Here is a 20,523-nt window from a genome sequence, read left to right as displayed (position 1 = left end):
CTGCTGAATCAAACAAAGCACGGGCACCGTCGTAATATGATAATAGAGTTTACCTGATTTGAAGATCCAAAATGATTTGCCTTTTGTCCACGTTTTCAGTGTACACTTTTACACCATTTATCCGCAGAGGCTGAAACAACGAAGCAAGTAAAAGGTGGATCCTTCTACTGAACCATACCGTATTAAATTCTTAACTTTGAAATAAAGGTGAATGTATGCACATTCACGCCTGAAGTTAAGAATTTACTCTAAACAATATTAAAAGTTATGAAGCAAAGCTATCAATATCAATAGCTCAAAATATTATTTTAAGCGTAAAAGTTACCTTTCAACCACAACCCTTGTGGCAATTACCCTGGGCTTTGGAAAATCAAAGTTTGGGGCTGTGCAGCTCACAGGACGCAGCTCAACCAAGGCTGCAATATAAAGCCAGAAAAGCTGCTTCTCCTGTCCAACATAACTCAGTCCAGCAGCAGAGGCATGCAGGGGTGTGGAAGATCATTTAAACCATACTTAAAATTAGTATGGCTTAAAAAGAATGCTATTCTACAGTCTGTAAGATAGGTGTATCTAGGACAAGACAGAGCCCCTGTGTAAAAGTATTTACAACTTGTAAAGAAAAAAAACCAAACACACAAAAGGTGCAGTAAAGCATAATGAACTGTAATATACATGAAATAAGAGTCAAAGAGAGAAAAACAATTCCTTCATAACTGAAACTTAACTTCAGTTTTCCTAACATTCAGAGGAGGAGGGGAAAAAAACCATATAAATATATATATATATAAAACCTTACTTAAATCCCAGTTATCATAAGCAAGAGAAAATAAAGTTCTGTTTGATGCAGGTAAGAGGAATTAGCACCACATTTACTGCAAGCAGAAGTAACTTAATCTTGGCTTGCACTGGTCAAACAGGCTCTTCTGCTGTAAGAGCTACTTATTATGACCCCTTGTCTCGTGGACCAAACAGAATTAAACACCTATCTGGTCCTTGACAATACATTATGTGCAGTCCTTTCAAAAGCTGAGCCAGCCGCACCCTCGTTAAACTCCATACATAACACGATTAAAAGTTCATCTGTTACAAGAAAGGTAATTGCACTCGGATCATCTGGCAAGAAAGGGATAATCATCCCTGCTCATTAATGTAAAGCATTACACGAGCAGTGTTAAAATCCTGTTGCTATGAGCTATTCACTGTATTTTGAGTCTTCTCCCAACGCTCAGGCAAATTTAAGTCTCTGCTAAAAAAGCCAAACCAATTTTTATTTTAATGTTAGAGCAGAAACCAGAACCAGGCTCACCGCCAAATGTAACTGAGACATTTTGGAGTAGATTTAAACAGGCTACATGAAAACGCTATGGAAGACAGAGCCTCTCAGAAGTAACTTCACCAGCCACTGACCTGATGACCAATATCAATCTTTGTAAAACTGAAGGTGCTGAGGTGGTTGTTTGCTCCTCTGACTGCTGGTTCTATGGTCTCCCGGAAGAGTTTCTCAATAAATTGGCAAATAAAAGGCCACATTTGTTTTACAGTCTAAGGAAGAAAAAAAATCTGCATGGAACACAACTTCACACATCACTAAAAAATATTCTCTAACGCAAATGTAAGACATTTTGTACAAAGTTTTAAACATACAGGTTTTCCATACAGTTCACTACAGATGTAAGAACTGGTTCTTTTTTACATACAGGAAAACTTTCTGGAATTCTGTATTTGAGTGTTTTATACATTTGCACAAATCTGAAGCACTGGAGGAGGAGAAAAACAATATTAAGAATTTTCTCCTTTTATCCCATGAATGCATGTGTATCCAGCACTGATGCTGAATGCTGGGGAGAAGGATGAAGAGGGTTAAGTTTATTTGCATGTAAAGAAAGGAATAAGAAAAAACAGGTCAAGTGCATTTCTTAAATACTTGCATAAGGTTTATAAATGTAAAAAATATAATATTTTACTGTCATATCTGATAATGCTGTATCATTTTTTCCCTCACTGTTTTCTAGTTAATTCATGTTCTTCTATGCTCTTGGAATAAGAGATATTAAAAAAAAACCACACAAACAAGATACAGAAATCTATATCTTAGATTATCACACATACAAATCAAAACTGCAACATTGATATATTTTTAGATTGTAGGTCAGGAACCCACAGTAACTGGAAAGTATCCCAGACAAGTAGAACTGACAAGACTGTGTTTACAGCTGCCATGACTTCCACACAACTACTTTAATGCCACTTACAGTCATTCTCCAAAACTGACAATTTCAAGACCACAAAAACAGATTTAATCTTTCTCATGGCCAGCTGGATCGATTACCAGAAGCTTCAAGTGTATAAAGAGCACAGTTAAATAAAACTACTCCTTTCTCAGATTTCTGTGTCACTTTTTTAAACCTCAGATTCCCCTCCTCCCTCTTCCCATTCGGAAGCGATGCTAATGACTGCCCTTACCTTGTTGAGCCATTCTGCCCTCTCTGTGTCTGGAAAATGGACCTAAAAAACAAACACACACCAAACATAAATTTAATACAAATAAAAGCCACTTTTTATTTAATCGTGTCCACTCATTTGTAATACAGGAAAGCTTAAGCATCTCCCTAACAACATATTATGCAGCTAACACTCTTGACAAGAATATTTTAATTCAAGCAGAGAAAGATATGAACTCATAACTGAACTACACAGATGCAAGTCCAAGCATATCTTTAATAGCAGCATGTGGAATCAAGTATTGCTTCAACACCATAAACAAACTAAAAACAAAATAATAAGCATAGCTAATACAGTTAGGGTCCATTAATTTACCTCTTCTGTTTCAGGGGTTTCTAAAATGACACACGACCGCCAGAGTTCTGACTGTACATCTACATCCTTTCATTAAGGCCAGATCTTTCACAATATCAATAAATCATGGCTAGAAAAATTTAATCAGTGAGGACGAAGCTCAGGAATATGGATTTAAGCTCTGCTGAAAGCCCTTCCTAAGACATTTTTACTGATTTCTTTTCTTAAACAACTGCAAAATTCAGTAGAAGGCAGAAGGATGATGGTACATACATGGGATGGAAAGTACCCATCGCAACAGGAAAACACCAATTATACGCTGGAAGAATAGAGAGTTTTTCAGACACAGGAGAGCACAGTTAGTAGCTTTACATCTTGCACACACAGACAAGACATAAAAACCTGAAGCAGTTAAACATTCCTTTAGGAACAAACAGCTTCTGCAACGAGATGCAGATCACACGGTGAAACACAAAGAGCCTTTGAACGCCATAAAAAACTGTGACCTACATATACTGACTTTTGTGAAACAACGTCTCTACTTAACTGAATTGCAAAGTCTTAATCTCTTCATAGCATAACAGATTGTACCACTGGTTTTAACAGCAGTGCCTACTGGTTATTTTTATTATGCATATATCCCAAGTGTGAGCAGCCAGTTCAGTACAGACTTTTAAACTGTGTTTTTAACAAGCTGGATGTGAAATAAAGGCCCATTAATGATTTATTTGTTTAGATTTTTATTAAATTCTTGCATTAACCATGAGCACTAATATTCTTAAATATACTCAAGCTACCTTCAGACCAGTCCTTAATTTCCTCGAAGCATCTCTGTTTCAGCCATGCGGGAGGATTGGCTCCCACAGCATAATCAATATGATCCGTTATTTCTCCAGTTTGTTTCTTTCTCAATATTCCAAGGTCCATAACTAAGGAAAGCTGTATGTTTTTACACATTTTTCAAGAATTAAAAACATTGCTGACTTCCACTGTCAAAAAAAAGAGGCTCTTGGCATCTTTTTCAAACTACTTTTTTCAAGTATATCATGTATCTATCAAAACCCTTACAAGTGGCACAAGAATGACCAATGATCTGCCTGACTGTAACAAAAGCATTCACTGGATTTTAATGAGTTCAAATACCATATTATTCTATTTTATTTATTTAGAAACAATGTCCAAGGAAATTACTGTGGGTAGAATGTCAAAAGTCTGTATTTAGATGGTTAAATGGGGCTTTTTTCTTTCTTAAAAGCAATTTTCTTTTGCATTTGCTAAACAAGCAGTTACTGTATGTACATGAATTTATAGCTGCACAGATCTTACACTCAGTTTTTGTCCTGCAGGGTTCTCAAGTTGCTTCCAGCCATAAAAAGTTAAAGGAACAAAAAGAACACACACTGTGTTAACCCTAATGCTAATAAGCAATATATTGATCTTTCCCCTAAAACATTTGCCTTCTCAATCTGCAGACGGAAAATGTGCCATTTCTCAATAACAACTTAGGCATGATGTTGGATCACCATGAATATTTCATTCCAATTTGCTTAGGAGAGCGGTTAGTGATGTTCACAGGGCTGGAACTCAAGAGCTGTTCCTTACAGGAGAAAACAAGAACTACAGCTAATTAAACACACAGACAAGGAATGAAAAGGAAATTCATGGCAATACCAAACTCAAATCTGCCTGCTGCAAGTAACACAAGACATAACAGAGTTACCATGTTCAAAATTCATTTTCAGTCTTCTGTACAAGTGTCCAGTTGACACCAACAGGAGAGTCACGCATGACTGAGAAAGATCTCCCATCCTAAATGTAACTTCAGCCCACCTTCCTCCATAGAGTGATCCGCCTTCCCCGATTTAGCGTATAGACTCGCAAGGCATTGGCCACATTTCCTGCGCCGTGCACACAACTGACATTCAGCACATCTGACTGCGGTAAAACAGGGAGTGTCATCCACGTGCACCCATCAAGCACCTTCGCAATCAGTCCCAAATTAAGTAGAATCACTTGGCATAGGTTGGGAAACAAACAAGGAGCCACATAGACTAATATCAAGTCATATACGCTAATTTATTAATTTTTATTTTATCTACTGTACAGTCTTAATAAAGACCTTGCTTAACGAGATGTGGTTCTTAATTTTTCCACAGATTTAATAATTACTTGTCCTTTAGTGTGCCACACCTATCACGCTTCTATCATTATTGCACTTAGTACTAGGTCAACCACTTAATTATTTAAGCCTAGCTTACAGTTGCACATGTTAATAGGCAACAAATAATACAATGAATTACATATTCCATTCCTGTTTCTCACCCCTTTTCCATCCTTGCTTATCTAGTCACTTTTCTACTCACTCCTCTTTAACATACTTCAGTTGTAGTCAATGTCTATTCTCACATCAAAACCAGACAGAATACAATCTTTCACCTTCAAGACTGAAATTTTTAATCCAGTCACCCTTGAGTCAGAATTTGAGCTTCATTTAATCTTTACATGCATCATAACCAGGTAGTCTGAAAACATGGCATAAACATTTGTCAGTACTAATTCCATACATTTTTAGCCTGCTATAAGAGGCTGCAATATTAATGGCGTCATTATCTTTTGCTTTAAGAGTTTTTGCTATCAAACGCAATCTTACACAACGACAACTGGGGAAAGCCTGAGGGATGGCAGTTGGTCCTCTGGATCAGTCAGGACTGACATAAGAGCATCGAGGCAACTGAACAAACATTTTATGGCCAGAAACAGAAATCAGACTAAGTGATGTGCAAAACCTGTTAAATCCTGTATAAAATCTACTAGACAAGCATGACAGAGAGAGACAGAAGCCAAGATTTCAGCGAAGACACTCAAACACTAAAGGCATTTTCCACTTGGTTTCTGTTCTTAAATTGCTCAGGCAGGTTTGGTAAGAAGCATCTCATTTCAACAACCTGGCACAGTTATCTATTATTTAAAGGAAAATATAACTAAAAAGAACTGTTGTAAGAAATACCCTAACAACCATGTTCAACATCAAAAACTTCATAATATTACATGTTCCAGGGAAGTTCTAATATTGAAAGTTATATATGCTCAAAAGATGCATTTCTGCATGTTAAAAATACATTATTCAGCTTTCTCACACAACTACTTGTGCTCAACTCTAAACAACCCCAAGGAATGCAACAATAGAACAAAACAGGGACAGAAGAAAACCACTAGCAATCTCCTATTTCCATACTAACAGCAGAAACATTTCTTAACCACAATGATTTTATTCTTCAAAGTCTCTATATACGCTCTTCCTACTGGCCAAATTAACTGAGCTTTCTGCCCAGATGATCATCCGCATCATCCTAAGGAAACAAGGCTACAAAATAAATAATAACCATTAAACTCAAACCCTGCAGACTACAGATTGGTGGGAAATTTTGGAAAGTCAAACAGTAATCAGCAAATGGTATCAAATGAGTTTCAAAGTGCAAATAATAATAATAATATTCCTTAATAATAATAATATTCCTTAATAATAACAATAATAATAATATTCCTTAAATACAATTCTTTGTTCCAATAAGGGAGGTTTCACATACCTACATAAATGTCACTAAAACTAGGCACTGACAAGAAAAAATCAGAAAGAATGAAGTTACAACACCCTTCTGGGAGCAATGGTGAATTGCTCTCAGCACAAGTTGTAGGTATTAATTATCTACTTTTAAAAAGAAATTGCACAATAGTTATTATGCACTGATCTCCTCACTGTAAAACACTTTTTAAAATTGTCTTTGCAGCTTTCTCCATGCTTAAAGCTATTTATCAGCCAACCCTTCTTATGCTTAACTTCTGTTCAGTGATTATGATTTATACAATACACAGGTCATAAGTATTATTTACATGCACTGAAACCACAAAAAGGGCACCTACATTGAAAGTATAAACTACCACTATTGACCACAGTATTCCATGAAGTGAAAACTTTTTCTTGCTACACATCAACGACTTCATTATGAATTATGTATTAAAGTAAAAAAGGAAACAATAAAAACTGTTTCGATTTAAGATAAAATATCAAACCCGAGAAAACCCCCACACCACTGTATATTGGCTTTTTTCCCTTCTATTCCCCTCAAGGATCAAAGGTAAGAATTCTATTTTAGAGTACATTAAAAATAGTGGATTATAATAGTTATGTTTAACAGATACTTGTCTGAGTCAGCATTACTTAGCTTATGTGTAGTTTCTTCCATTTGCACTGTGTAATTACATGTTGAACCAGATAAAAATACTAAAGGAACTATACCAGTAACTTTTTGTCTAATTATAAGGTCACAAAATATAACCAAGTTTCTTGATATGGTTACAGTGTAACTAAGTATTCTTGAACAGTATTCCAGTTCTCACAAGTAGCTCTTATATTGAATATCTATCCCTTTTGCTTACTTTGGAAAGCTAATATTGCATACAAAATCCTCCTCCCTATGAAAAGTGCATTTCTTTAGCTTAAATGTAAAAATATGAAAGAGTATTGCAATTAGCCTTCTTAGTCTCTTTGTGCATTATAAGGGCAGGGGGAGAGCATCCCACAGAAGGAAATCACAGAGTCACAGAATGTCAGGGATTGGAAGGGACCTCAAAAGCTCATCCAGTGCAATCCCCCCGCCGGAGCAGGAACACCCAGATGAGGTTACACAGGAAGGTGTCCAGGCAGGTTTGAATGTCTCCAGAGAAGGAGACTCCACAACCTCCCTGGGCAGCCTGTTCCAGGCTCTGGCACCATCACTGAGAAGAAGTTTCTTCTCATATTTAAGTGGAACCTCCTGTGTTCCAGTTTGTACCCATTACCCCTTGTCCTATCATTGGTTGTCACCGAGAAGAGCCTGGCTGCATCCTCCTGACACTCACCCTTTATATATTTGTAAACATTAATGAGGTCACCCCTCAGTCTCCTCTTCTCCAAGGTAGAGACCCAGCTCTCTCAGCCTTTCCTCACACAGGAGATGCTCTACTCCATCATCTTTGTTGCCCTGCACTGGACTCTCTCCAGCAGTTCCCTGTCCTTCTGGAACTGAGGGGCCCAGAACTGGACACAATATTCCAGATGTGGTCTCACCAGGGCAGAGTAGAGGGGAAGGAGAACCTCTCTGGACCTACTAATCACCCCCCTTCTAATACACCCCAGGTACCATTGGCCTTTCTGGCCACAAGGGCACAGTGCTGGCTCATGGTCATCCTGCTGTCCACCAGGACCCCCAGGTCCCTTTCCCCTACACTGCTCTCTAACAGGTCATTCCCCAACTTATACTGGAACCTGGGGTTGTTCCTGCCCAGATACAAGACTCTACACTTGTCCTTGTTATATTTCATTACATTTTTCCCTGCCCAACTCTCCAGCCTGTGCAGGTCTCTGGATGGCAGCACAGCCTCTGGCGTGTCAGCCACTCCTCCCAGCTTAGTGTCATCAGCAAACCTGCTGATAGTGCACTCTGTTCCCTCATCCAGGTCGTTGATGAATATATTGAATATAGGCCCCAGTACCGACCCTTGAGGCACTCCACTAGAAACAGGCCTCTAACTGGACTCTGCCCCATTGACCACGACTCTCTGGCTTCTTCTCTTCAGCCAGTTCATAGTCCACCTCACTACCAAACTGTCCAGTCCACACTTCCTCAATTTAGCAGGGAGGATGCTGTGGGAGACTGTGTCAAATGCTTCACTGAAATCAAGGTAGTCCACATCCACTGCTTTGCCATCATCTATCCACCTGGTTATGTCTTCATAAAAGTCTATGAGGTTGGTCAAGTATGACTTCCCCTTGGTGAAGCCATGTTGACTGTCCTTAATGGCCCTCTTATCCTTGATACGCTTTGAGATGGCACCAAGGATAAGTTGTTCCATCAGTTTCCCAGGGCTGGAGGTGAGGCTGACCGGTCTATAATTACCTGGATCATCCTTCTCGCCCTTTTTGAAGACTGGAGTGACATTTGCTTTCCTCCAGTCCCTCAGACACCTCTCTCATTTCCCAAGACTTGGCAAAGATGATGGAGAGTGGTCTCAGCAATGACTTCAGCGAGCTCCCTCAGAATCCCATCCGGACCCATGGATTTATGGATGTCCAGATGGCTTAATTGCTCCCTAACCCCCTCATCAACCCAGGCAAACTCCTCCATTGTCCTGACTGCCTCTGGGGCCTCAGGGGCACGGGGCTCCTCAGGACAGCCTGCGGCAGAGTAGACAGAGACAAAGAAGGCATTCAGTAACTCTGCCTTCTCTGTATCTTCTGTCACCAGGGCACCCACTTCGTTCATCAGTGGGCCTACATTGCCTCTAGTGTTAGTTTTATCTGCCATGTATTTGAATAACCTCTTTCTGTTGTCCTTGAGCCATCTTGCAAGGTTTAATTTTAAGAAGGCCTTAGCTTTTCTAGTTGCTTCCCTCCATCCTCTGACAACAGCCTTATATTCTTCCCAAGTGGCCAGCCCCTCCTTTCATGATCTGTAAACTCTCCTCTTCCATTTGAGCTTACCCAGCAGTCCCCTATTTAACCACGGTCTCCTGGCTCCCTTCCTTGAGTTCCTACATGTCGGGATGCTCTGATCTTGAGCCTGGTGGAAGCAGTCCCTGAACACTAACCAACTATCTTGGGCCCCTTTACCTTCAAGCACCCTTGCCCACAGGACTTCCTCTAGCAATTGCTTGAAAAGGCCAAAGTTGACCCTATTGAAGTCCAAGGTTGTGATCCTGCTTGGTATTCTGTTCCTGCCACAAGAGATCCTGAATTCCAGCATCTCATGGTTGCTGCAGCCAAGGCAGCCCTCAACCTTTACCACTTCAACCAGACCCTCCTTGTTAGTGAGGATGAGACCCAGCAGCACTCCTCTCCTAGTTGGCTCATCCACCATTTGCACCAGGAAATTATCATCAATGCACTGGAGGAACCTCCTGGACTGTGGCTGGCTGGCTGAGTAATCCTTCCAACAAACATCAGGGTAGTTAAAATCACCCACAAGAACCAGGGCATGTAATTGTGAGGCCGCTCTCAGCTGTAGAAGGCCTTGTCAACTTCCTCACTCTGATCTGGTGGGCTGTAATAGACACCCACAACAGTATCACTCCTGCCAGCCTGTCATTAATTCTCACCCATAGACTCTCAACTCACTCCTCATCTGTGCCTGGACAATACTCAATACATTGTAATTGCTCTCTCACCTAAAGAGCAGCACCACCACCACACCTGGCTGGCCTGTCTTTCCTGAGAAGGACATAGCCATCCATGACCACATTCCAGTCATGTGAGCTGTCCCACTATGTCTCTGCAATTGCCACCAGATCATAATCTCCTGACCAAACACAGGTTTCTAGCTCCTCCTGCCTATTTCTCCTGCTGCGTGCATTGGTGTACAGGCATTTCAGAGAGTGAGCTGAGCACACCGATTTCAACCCTATACCCCTATATGGGAGGCCTCCCGGTCTTTATCAATTCTGGAATGCTGCCCCACTGGTGCAAGCCCAGCTACAACCCCATCCCCCTTGGAATCTAGTTTAAAGCTCTCCAAATGAGCCCTGCTAATTCCTGCCCCAGCAGCCTTTTGCCCCTGTGAGATAAAACCTTTCCCATGTATCACTGTCCAGACTGGTGCCTTATAAAACCAGCCATAATTCAGAACAGGATTTCTCAGTTTTAGTTTTAGAATTTCATTTTAGCTTTAGAATTTCCCAGTTTTAGTGTTCTACATCACCTTCTGAATGCACAGCATAAGCAATTATTTAACTATTAAGCCTCAGTCTAGGTGGCGTGGCAAGAAACACACTGAAATTAAATTATCCTTTGAATTATAACTGCCAGATTTATCTGTCTAAACTCACTGCAGTGGTAACTCAAAAAGGCCAGAGAAATTTAGTAAAAGAATTAAGAAGAATCCCAGCTTGAATAGAATAAAGAGCGTCACATAGTGATATTCAAGCTCGATTTAACAGCTGTTCATGCCAGTGTTTTCCAGTCGGTAAGGCAGGCTGGCCTGAGGACATTCACCCAACTTCAAGCCCAGAAATACTGTAGTTCCCATTTCTTCTGAATTACAAGGGAAAACACAGTAAATATTTACTGCTACAACTGCAGGATTTAGTACTCCTGAAAGAGAAGGTTAAATTGTTAGTAATTCTGGTTCCTCAAAAATTCTGCTATTAACCACAAGCACTTGCAACTAAATTAACAAACAACTGCTATTACCATTATTTTTCAGTAATCTGATTCTGTTTAGCACACTTTGGCATGGATTTTGTGTTTGCAGCCTTAAATATATTAAAATGATTAGCCTCTGTACAGCAAAATACATAATTCTTAATACTGAATATGAATGTTTTCAGTATGGGGATTAAGCAAGGACTCTTGAAGCAGTTTTACTGAGAACCATTAGTATATGCTGCATATGTGACGTCTTTCAACAGAAACATCTGGAAGATCCAGAAACAGGCTGAATAGAGAAAATCAGTTTGGTTTAATATGCTAACTATCAAAGCCCACATGGTACTTCACAAAATAGTAGTTAAATGGAGCTGTGTAAATCAGCTAAACCTAAAATTAAACCTAACTCAAATAGGCACTATAGGTTTTTATAGTAATTGCCCGTAAACAATAATGATGAAAACCAAAACAAACAAAAAGCAAAGCAACAAATAAATAAATCCACAAAACCAAACCAAAAAACCCCCACAATAAAACAAAAAACAAAGCCCCAAAACACACCACACACATGGCATAAGATACAGAGATAAAGGAGATGGGGAAGGAACTCAGACTTGTTGCCATGGCTTCCTGATCACTATAAAACCTGGAAGTAAAATGGAAATACTGGAAAAAGTAGAAACATACCTCAACAGAAGAAACAGTAGTAATGCCAAGCAAGGTTAACGATTGTATTTATTTATAAACTGGAACGTAAGCCATTTAAGCACTTGGACACCACACTGGAAAACAAAGTAAACCTTTAAAAAAAAATGAATTGCACACCCTTTGAGTCAGATTTGCACCTATGAGACAAGGGCAGTATTAGAAACACACACTTGATATCCCACCAAATGTTTCTAAAACATTCTACCAGCACAAGCATTGCCATCCCATGGGAACGGCCCCTATCAGCTCAGCAAGGCCCAAGAGCTGCCACAACAAATGACAGCAGCTTTTCAGCAGGAGTCTTGCAGTGTGAGCTCTGCCGTGTTCTCCGCTGCCTCCCAAGCAATTCGCTCCAGAGTCCCTGGCAGCATCAAAGGGAAAGTTAATTCTTTCAACAACAGGGCAATTAAACAGAAAACAAGTCAGCACTTGCGGAAAGTCTGAAACGAGCAGCTTTTCAACACCTCCGGGTTTCAATACTAAACACAGGAAAGCTACTATAATAAAATTAATATACGTCAAATAATAAAACTGAGATTCTTTACACAGTGTAGGAAGTTTTATTTCTGTTCCTCCCCCTTTGCTAAGGCCTAAAGAAAGGCCTAATTTACTGACCACTTCAAAGCCAGAGTAAACAGTAGCTCACATCCACAAGATACTTCAGCAACCTGGTATGTCCTGAAGGACAGATTTCCTAACATACAGTTGTAGACATCGTATCTGGGAGAGAAGGAAAATTACTAACAGCACTTACACTGTTTTTTGTAAAGTCAGGCTAAACTAGCATAAAACAAGTCTTCATAAAATGCTGCAAACGGTAGTAGCACTGTAAGAATAGTCACTGCTGCCCTTACGCACGCTATTGAACTTCAAAGGCCTCACCACACAGAGGGATCTCACATCCAACCTGTCTGATGTGCTACAATTAAAACATAAAATCAAATTCAAAATATTTAATGTTTTTTTAAATGTTCCAGTGACCATAAATATACCTATGTTTCTCATTTAAATAATACAAAGATGCTACTTTGCTTAGATTTACATATATGTATATTACATACAAAATACATATATAAGTCTGTAATTGAGAAAGCTGTCCCTCTGTTTTCCTTCTGATTACAGGTGTCATTGGAATAGCATTTAGAAAATTACCAATCCTCCAGTTTTCACTAGCAGCCTAGCAAAAATCTGACCAGCCCAAAGTTGTGGCAGCTGTGCCCATTCTCACTTGGGCATCCCCCCTAACTTCTATTGGCAAACAATGTCCTTGGCAATGCAATATAATGCTGGATTTGCCTAGAAGAGGTTCCTGAGCTCTGATCTGACTGTAAGGGCAGCCCAGAAGCCAGTCACGCAATTCAGAACTGAAGGATGCTGAGCCGTTACAAAGCACATCAGTTTCATTTTCTCCATGCGCATCTTTCACTTCAACATCTACTAAATAGGCCTCACTCATTCTGGCAGTGAGGCTTGTCAAGAACTGCATTACTTTTCAGCAATTTGACTCACCAGTACAAAAACTAGACAGAATTTGCCTAAGTGCTGCTATTTTTGCAGAGATGGAGCAAGCATGCTGCAGTACAAAGTTACCCAGGAACCTCCCACTTAGCAGCAGCTTGCCATAACAAAATCCCCTGGGCCAGGCATCAGAGCAGCTGCTCTGGAAGATGGACAGAACAGTAGTGTGCTAGTCAGTGAGGGATCTGGGAAATCCTCCTTCTAGCCTGACACTCAGCCTTTGCAACCCCAACTCAAAGAAAGCTGCTCAGCCTAGAAAACAAAAACTGAGGACTATTTAACTTCCAGAAGCATCCTGGCTTAATCACTACACCTAAAGTAAAAATCCCTTGTGTTAGCGCCAGTAGTTACGCAATTTCCTTCCAAACATCTGGAAATACATTGGCACGGGTTTCTGTTGTATCTGGATGCAGAATCTACCCTAAACACAGTGTACTATGCCTGCTAGACAACACCACACAGCTTTCCCTTGCTAGTCCATTATCACTTTCTAAATAGAAACCTCCATTCCTGTACCACAGATTCATCTCAGCCTAATTTCAGAATTATCTTCAAGTACTAGTATCCCAGTACCATCTACATCACAACTCAGGCTTCAATACAAAGATGAAGTCAACTCCATAACCAAAGTGCTTTTCTCACTGCCACTGAAGAAGGTCTTGTAATTTTTCCCAAATCTTTGTGTTCACATTTCTTTTCTACTTTCCAGCTGGAAAAGGATTTTAAGTTTTCAGTGATGAGTTTGGACTGGAACAGGACAACTTAAAAAAAAACCCCAAACCCTTAATGGTTTCCACTTTCTGAAGGATTCATAGGCAAAACCTCTGACATAAGACTGATACCCAGACACAGAGACACGCTTTTCACACCCAGGTAGTATTTTTCTCCAGAATTTAATGAAGGTTTCTGGACCGTGTCTAAAATAAGATCTCTGCTCCCCAGAGTGGGAGATTTCCAGCAAATCACTTCATCAATGAGGCACAATATGTCAAATTTGACAGGAAGTGTTCCTAAGACTCAAAACTAGTTATTGTAACCCAGAAACAGAGCCTTTAGAGCTAAATTTCACTAAATAAAAATATTAATCATGCCTTAATCTTTCTCTACAATGAAAAAATAAATACATAAATAAATAGACTGAGGAAATGACATTATGCTTCTCACAGTCTCATGGGTAGGGTTTTTTTTTTAAATCTTTAATATAATAAAAATCCTTTATATTTCATATAAAATATTTTAAATTTAAAAGCACTAATGAAATCACTAGATAAATTAGCAATGCAATGACTAAAACCATGAGGAGTGGCTGAGGGAACTGGGGCTGTTCAGCCTGGAGAACAGGAGGCTGAGGGGAGACCTTATCGTTGTCTACAACTACCTGAAAGGAGGCTGTAGCATGGAGGGGGTTGGTGTCTTCTCCCAAGTAACAAGTGATAGGATAAGAAGAAATGGCCTCAAGTTGTGCCAGGGGAGGTTTAGATTGGATATTAGGAAAAAATTCTTCGCAAAAAGGGTTGTCAGGCATTGGAACAGGCTGCCCAGAAAGGTGGTTGAGTCACCATCCCTAGAGGTGTTTAAAAGGTGTTTAGACGAGGTCCTTAGGGACATGGTTTAGTGCCAGAGTTAGATTATGGTTGGACTCAATGATCCTGAGGGTCTCTTCCAATTGAAATGACTCTATGATCATTAACATAATGATCAGCATGTAGGTCCACTGAGACCCAATGGGTCCCCTATATATACACATATTCCCAACAGGTGAGCAATGCCTGCTGCCAAAAGCCAGCCCTTCAGTTACACCCTTGAAGTGCATATCCACCATTCCAAATCCATTACAAATAAAGACTCAGTGAAAGAGCACTCTTCAAGTTTCTAGGGAGTGGAAGACTCCTAACGAGTCCTTCTTCATCTAACAGTTCACCATTCTTCTCAATTGTCAGCTGCTGGCACAGAAGAAATGTTGAACACTTCTTAGAGTCAAGCAGCAGAAGAAATTAAGTTTAACATTTTGATCACTTACTACTCACATTTAGAATAGTGCTGTTTTATCTACATGACTGCTCATTCAGAAGGCCAGAAATCATTATCAGCTGTTATCACAGCAAGATGCCCTTTTCCAATCTCACCTTCAGTGGGCATTCACAGCAATAACCATTATATTTTAAATGCTGACGTTCAATGAAAGGCCAGGGCAAGAATAGTTTAAAAACAAAACAAAAACAAAAAACCCCACAACAGCGACAACAACAGATCTCAAAAGTGTAACACGCTAAACATCAAAGAATTGGAATATCAAGAACAGGATTTATAACATCTCGCTATCACACCAGGTTATAGACACCTAGCGCAACCAGGGTTTACAATATACAATGTGGAATGACAGCCCACATTATAGCACATCTCCAAATTCCCACACGCATTGCAATCATCACTAAAAGCAGAGACCCAGATTCAAAATGTTGAAGCTGCTTAAAGGTATAGCATGAACCAGAGATATAAGAGCTTGATGAATTTTACCACTGGAAAAATCTTGCACACTACTCCTTTTTGACACGTTATCAACTTTACCCTTTTATTCTCAAAAGTAATTTCATTCCTTCTCCTCCCTTCCCTAATAAAGTCTTAATACCATTAAATTTGAGATTTCGGGGTTTACAAATTTTATAAGGCAATAGGACCTTACTTTCAATTTGTCACATTTCAAAAATATGAAATATTTTGTATTTTTAAGCCTGTATAAAAAAAAATTCCTTTTCATTTCCCTTGAGATTCCAGATTTGTTCCCACTCCACTGCATGCCAGAGTCCTTCGCTCTCAAAAGAAGAAAAATCTTCCTCTCTGGATTGCTACGTATTAGCTTTCAAAATAGCTTATACAACCAGTTTCACAGTACAACTGACTGTCCTTTTGAGTTGTGTACAGCTATGAAAAGAAATGCTGGGCTCTGCACCAAACTGTCAGCCTGCCTTGGTGCTGCTGTCTAGACTAATACGTGGAAGGTTCCTTCTCCTTTTACTCCACTGACCCACTACCCGCTTTACTAATCCCCATAGCCAGGAGCTCTGACTCACTGAGGTTCTTTCTCCTGGGAGATCTTATTCCTGTTAACATTTGCTACATTACACAGCTATTCTCTCTAAGGGAACCTTGCAAGAGTTCTGTGTAGACAAAAATGGACATATATTTAAGAAAGATAAGTGCTCAGGACGGACTGACCACCTTCCACAGGACAGACTGTCCTCTTTCTCTGGCAGATCAAATCTCCCTTCCCCTCTTTAACTGGCTTAACAGCAGCTTATTACTGAAGAGTAAAATGATCTCGTATGACCCAATGTGCACACTTTAGCATGAAACGTCTCCATCTACTGAAACCCATGGTTAAACTTTTTTTTCAATTTTAATTTAACCTATAATTCATGATACATTTGAAACAAATCTATGTGAACTCCAACAAGACAGATATCACTCACTTTTTATTGGTTTGAGGCTGAGCAGACTGCGAATTTGTGTTTGAAAAAACAAAATAGCAAAACAGGGAACTTTATATTGTGATATTCAAGCCAAAATACAGTATCAGAGCACGCTAATTCAAGATGGGTTAACCTGCATCCTAAGAAGTCAAGCAAGTCTGTAGAAAATGCTTATTTAGGTCTCATATGCTTATTATTTAGTTCTTACACTAGAAGAAAATACATGCACGCTCATGTTTTAATTGAATCTGACACCAGAAGTGTATAACTTCAACATACTGCACAACATCCAGTACTATGAGGCCAGAGTTTATTCTTGGTATTAAAACATTTTAAAACACGATCAGAAACCATCCAAGGTGTAACATGCATTGTAAAATCCCCCTGTATCATTTGTAGCTGAAACACTATGAACTTACCACAGAGAGTCCAGAAAATACAAAGAGTATACACAGACTGATTGACAGCTTTGTTGAACTCGTAAATACTCAGTGATAAACTCTCTCTGAAACTACAGAACTCTGCTGAGAAAGTAACTGAAAGCAGAACATTCTAATAAGGTGAGACTAAAAAGCATAGTAATGTTAATTTGTGTCTCAGTTAACATAGTGGTAACAAGAGGTGGGGAAGAAAGCCCCTAGTTAACCTTGTACTGTCAGGTGTCGGATGACAAACAGCTCACAAGTGCAACTCTGCTTCCCCCATTCAAGCATTTAACCAGATTCTGATACAAAGCTCCGTATTTCTAATAATCAGGTCCACATTCAAATTTTTAAAATTCATAAAAGCTGTTCTCTATGCTCTCTAAAACAATTTTCCCCCACCCAATGGACTGTACTTCAGCACTGGTGTTACTTGTTAGAAAAAAATACTCAAAATCTAATATTTCATTGGCAACACATAATACAGGAACTTCTGCACTAGAGATCAAAGGTGCAGCTAACACAGCAACCAGAAGCGATGTCTAAGGAAAAGAAAAAACCAAGTAGTACTATGGAGTTATCCTTCTCTGAATATCCTCTCAGCTCTTGCAAAGTCTGGCTGTAGCCCACAGCAGTTTAGCAGCTCTTGTCACCCTCCTTCATCCCTTCTACGCCTTGAAAAATAAAAAAAGAATAGAAAAAACAAAAGATAATATTAATTCCATTTTACAAATTCCCTTGTATCAGCTAAGTTTACTTAAAGCAAAACTGACACTCTAGATTTTTAGGGCAGCCCTTATCTTCATGCAGGATCATGCTGAAAATACGCAACCAATACAGAACTAGAAATCAGTCTGACCACTGAATTCCAATCCCCTGCAATTGCAGGCGTCATTATCCTATTTCTATTTATAAACTCCACCTTAAAACCACAGAGTTTGCTGCCGTTCCTCAGTGCAGCCCAGGAAGAGTAGCTCTGGTGTGTTTTCGGTAGGCTGGTTGCTAAGGAAAGACTGAAACACTCCCTGCTAAACCAAGTTTCTAAACTTAGGTTTATGCTACATCATATGTTTGAGCTACAAGGTGGAAGCAAAAGCCAGACTGCCTCCCAGCTAAATTAACTATTATCCTCATCCATAAATATCAGTCTTACTATTTTGACTCTATGCATTAGCAACAAAAGATACTTTGGAGGAGAAAGTCTTCATCAAACGACACAAGATAATGTTCAACATCAATAAAAATCCCTATCAAATACCCACCCAGTAATATTACTTGGGTTTGAAGTAGGAAAGGTATTTTTATTATATGTTGAAAAGGTTTTACAACCATGTTTTCAATCTGCACCCACAGCTTGTAATTCCTGTATACATCCAAACCGTGGATCTGTTTCAATAGCCTGTCTTTCAGCTGGAGTATCTGTCCCATGACTGAGCTTAGCACCTCTTAAACAAGACACTATTTTAGAAAAAGCAGAGTAAGTGCGCATAAACCTGCAGAAGGAAAGGATACCACTGAAATCACATTCTCCAAGGAAAATATATGCTTATGCTACTGGATTGACACATACAGCATCTGTACAGTATAACATCCAGCAAGTTGCAAACCTCCTGCAAGACCGATGCTTTCTGTAAGCCATTAAAACCAATATTTGTCTTAAAAAAAAAAAAAAGTGACCAGGTTTCAAGAAGATTACATCTTTTAAGAGATCAGTAGTAAATACAAAAATACAAATGATGAAATATTATACAAATAAAAAGCCCAGGCACCAGCTTGCAAAGCTCCCCCTCACCCTATCAGAGTTCCTGCGAGCCCTGGTTCCAGAGAACATCCCCTGAGATTCCAGCTCCCTGCAGACACTCTCCCACGTTAACGACTGCAAACCATCACTGATAGCAGCATTCAAAATACTGCCTTAAAATGATCTGCATCGAAACATTCTCCAGCCTCTGTTGAAGCTTTTCTACCTGAAAAAACAGGGAAAGAAAGTGATCATAAACTCTAAAAACCATAAATCCTCTTTCTAAGGTAATCTATGTTTTTAAATACTGGAAACTAAAGAATCTGCCTTCCCCTGTTTGGGAAGTTTAAGGTTTGGCCATATATGGCTTAAATTATACTCCATTTTAATCTCTTTGCTTTTAATGTAAATTCACATATTTTATTTGTGTTTAGAGAGGAGCTCCTGTAATTTTTTTAAATACTATACTGTAGTTTTTACATAAGCAGTTACAAAAACAGCCCTTCAGTGGAAAGTAAACTGTGGAAAAAACAGCATATTGAGTATACACCAAAGATTATCGATAACACCATCAACGTACTTCCAGGTAGCGTGCCCAATCAAGTGTGCACAGCTGCTGACCTGAACCACAACAACTTGCTTCTATACACACAGCCATTTTTTACGCTCAGCAAATGCTTGCAGGAAGATGTTTGCCCACAACTGAAACTACTAATAGCCCTTGTATAAAGGCAGTTACTGCCCTTCAAACAAATGATGGGTAGTGATGGGTATTTTCTTGGACACAGAGGAGGAATGTTCTAGCATTAGACCGCTGGAATTGTTGGATGTTTGACAGATGGGACGGAGCGGTAGCAGGAGTGAAGAAAGGAGAGCTGGATACATTTTTCCTTTTATAAATGCAGCACAGACCTGTCACCTCTCATAGTACTGATTGTCATCAATGCTGAAGATAACCCAAGCATTTAGGGATCTCTTGAATACTCTTTACCCTAAACTCAACCATTATAACCAGTCTATATTCTTCTACTTCCAAATTCAGCAGTAAAAATCAATACTAATTTAATTAATGACAACAGCAGTAACTTTATAAACATACCGCCTACAATTGGCTCATAACATTAAGTGCAAAATAGTGTCTTTAAATATCAGTAATAAGCAACTCAGTCTTTAAGCTCAGCATTTCTGCATTTTATTCCACACCTACAGTCCCACTCTGGATATTTCCACAGCAGCTGGAACAGAGATAATCAGATCATACCAGATCTGCATACCAGTTTACAACAACAGGAAGACTCTTGTTACACCTCAGCAACCCTTTTTACCTATATATGGCTTTGTAGCAGTTTCAAAGGTTTCCAATTTTAAAGATTCAAATGCTGGTGATCCGTAGGCAATTGCTGAATTTTTCTTCTCTAACTTTCAAAATTCTATCTTTTACATGACCAAGAATAATCTAGTCACTCTACACCCACTTTATCATTAACAGAGAGAAATACAGGCCTGTAGAGATACACATCTGACATGTTGGAACATTACTCCTATGGTCAGATAAGAGTCCTCTGGAGATGCCTGTATTAATCACAGAAAGTATTGATTGTAAAGAAAATCTGCAATGAATTTGGACTTACATATATAAATTTAGGTCCAGCAAATTCTAGTTGTAAGTGGAAACCAAACACCTTGTGC

The 20,523-nt window shown here is 39.3% G+C and overlaps 1 protein-coding gene across 1 annotated transcript in view; it reads right to left on the bottom strand.

Moving 5' to 3' along the window:
* ESYT2 (extended synaptotagmin 2) overlaps nt 1–20,523 on the bottom strand; it is an 80,808-nt gene that overhangs the window by 46,294 nt on the left and 13,991 nt on the right. Inside the window, exons 2-4 of the mRNA XM_080339539.1 lie at nt 2,464–2,505; nt 1,408–1,542; nt 54–130 (exon numbers count right to left, since the gene is read on the bottom strand). Coding sequence (XP_080195665.1) covers nt 54–130; nt 1,408–1,542; nt 2,464–2,505 — 254 coding nt within the window. The remainder of the gene's footprint in view (nt 1–53; nt 131–1,407; nt 1,543–2,463; nt 2,506–20,523) is intronic.

This window comes from Nesoenas mayeri (genome assembly GCF_963082525.1).
Source record: "Nesoenas mayeri genome assembly, chromosome: 2".
In the NCBI taxonomy this organism is placed as follows: domain Eukaryota; kingdom Metazoa; phylum Chordata; class Aves; order Columbiformes; family Columbidae; genus Nesoenas; species Nesoenas mayeri.
The sequence above is the reverse complement of the archived record's forward strand: the minus strand, read 5'-3'. Positions and strand labels throughout refer to the sequence as shown.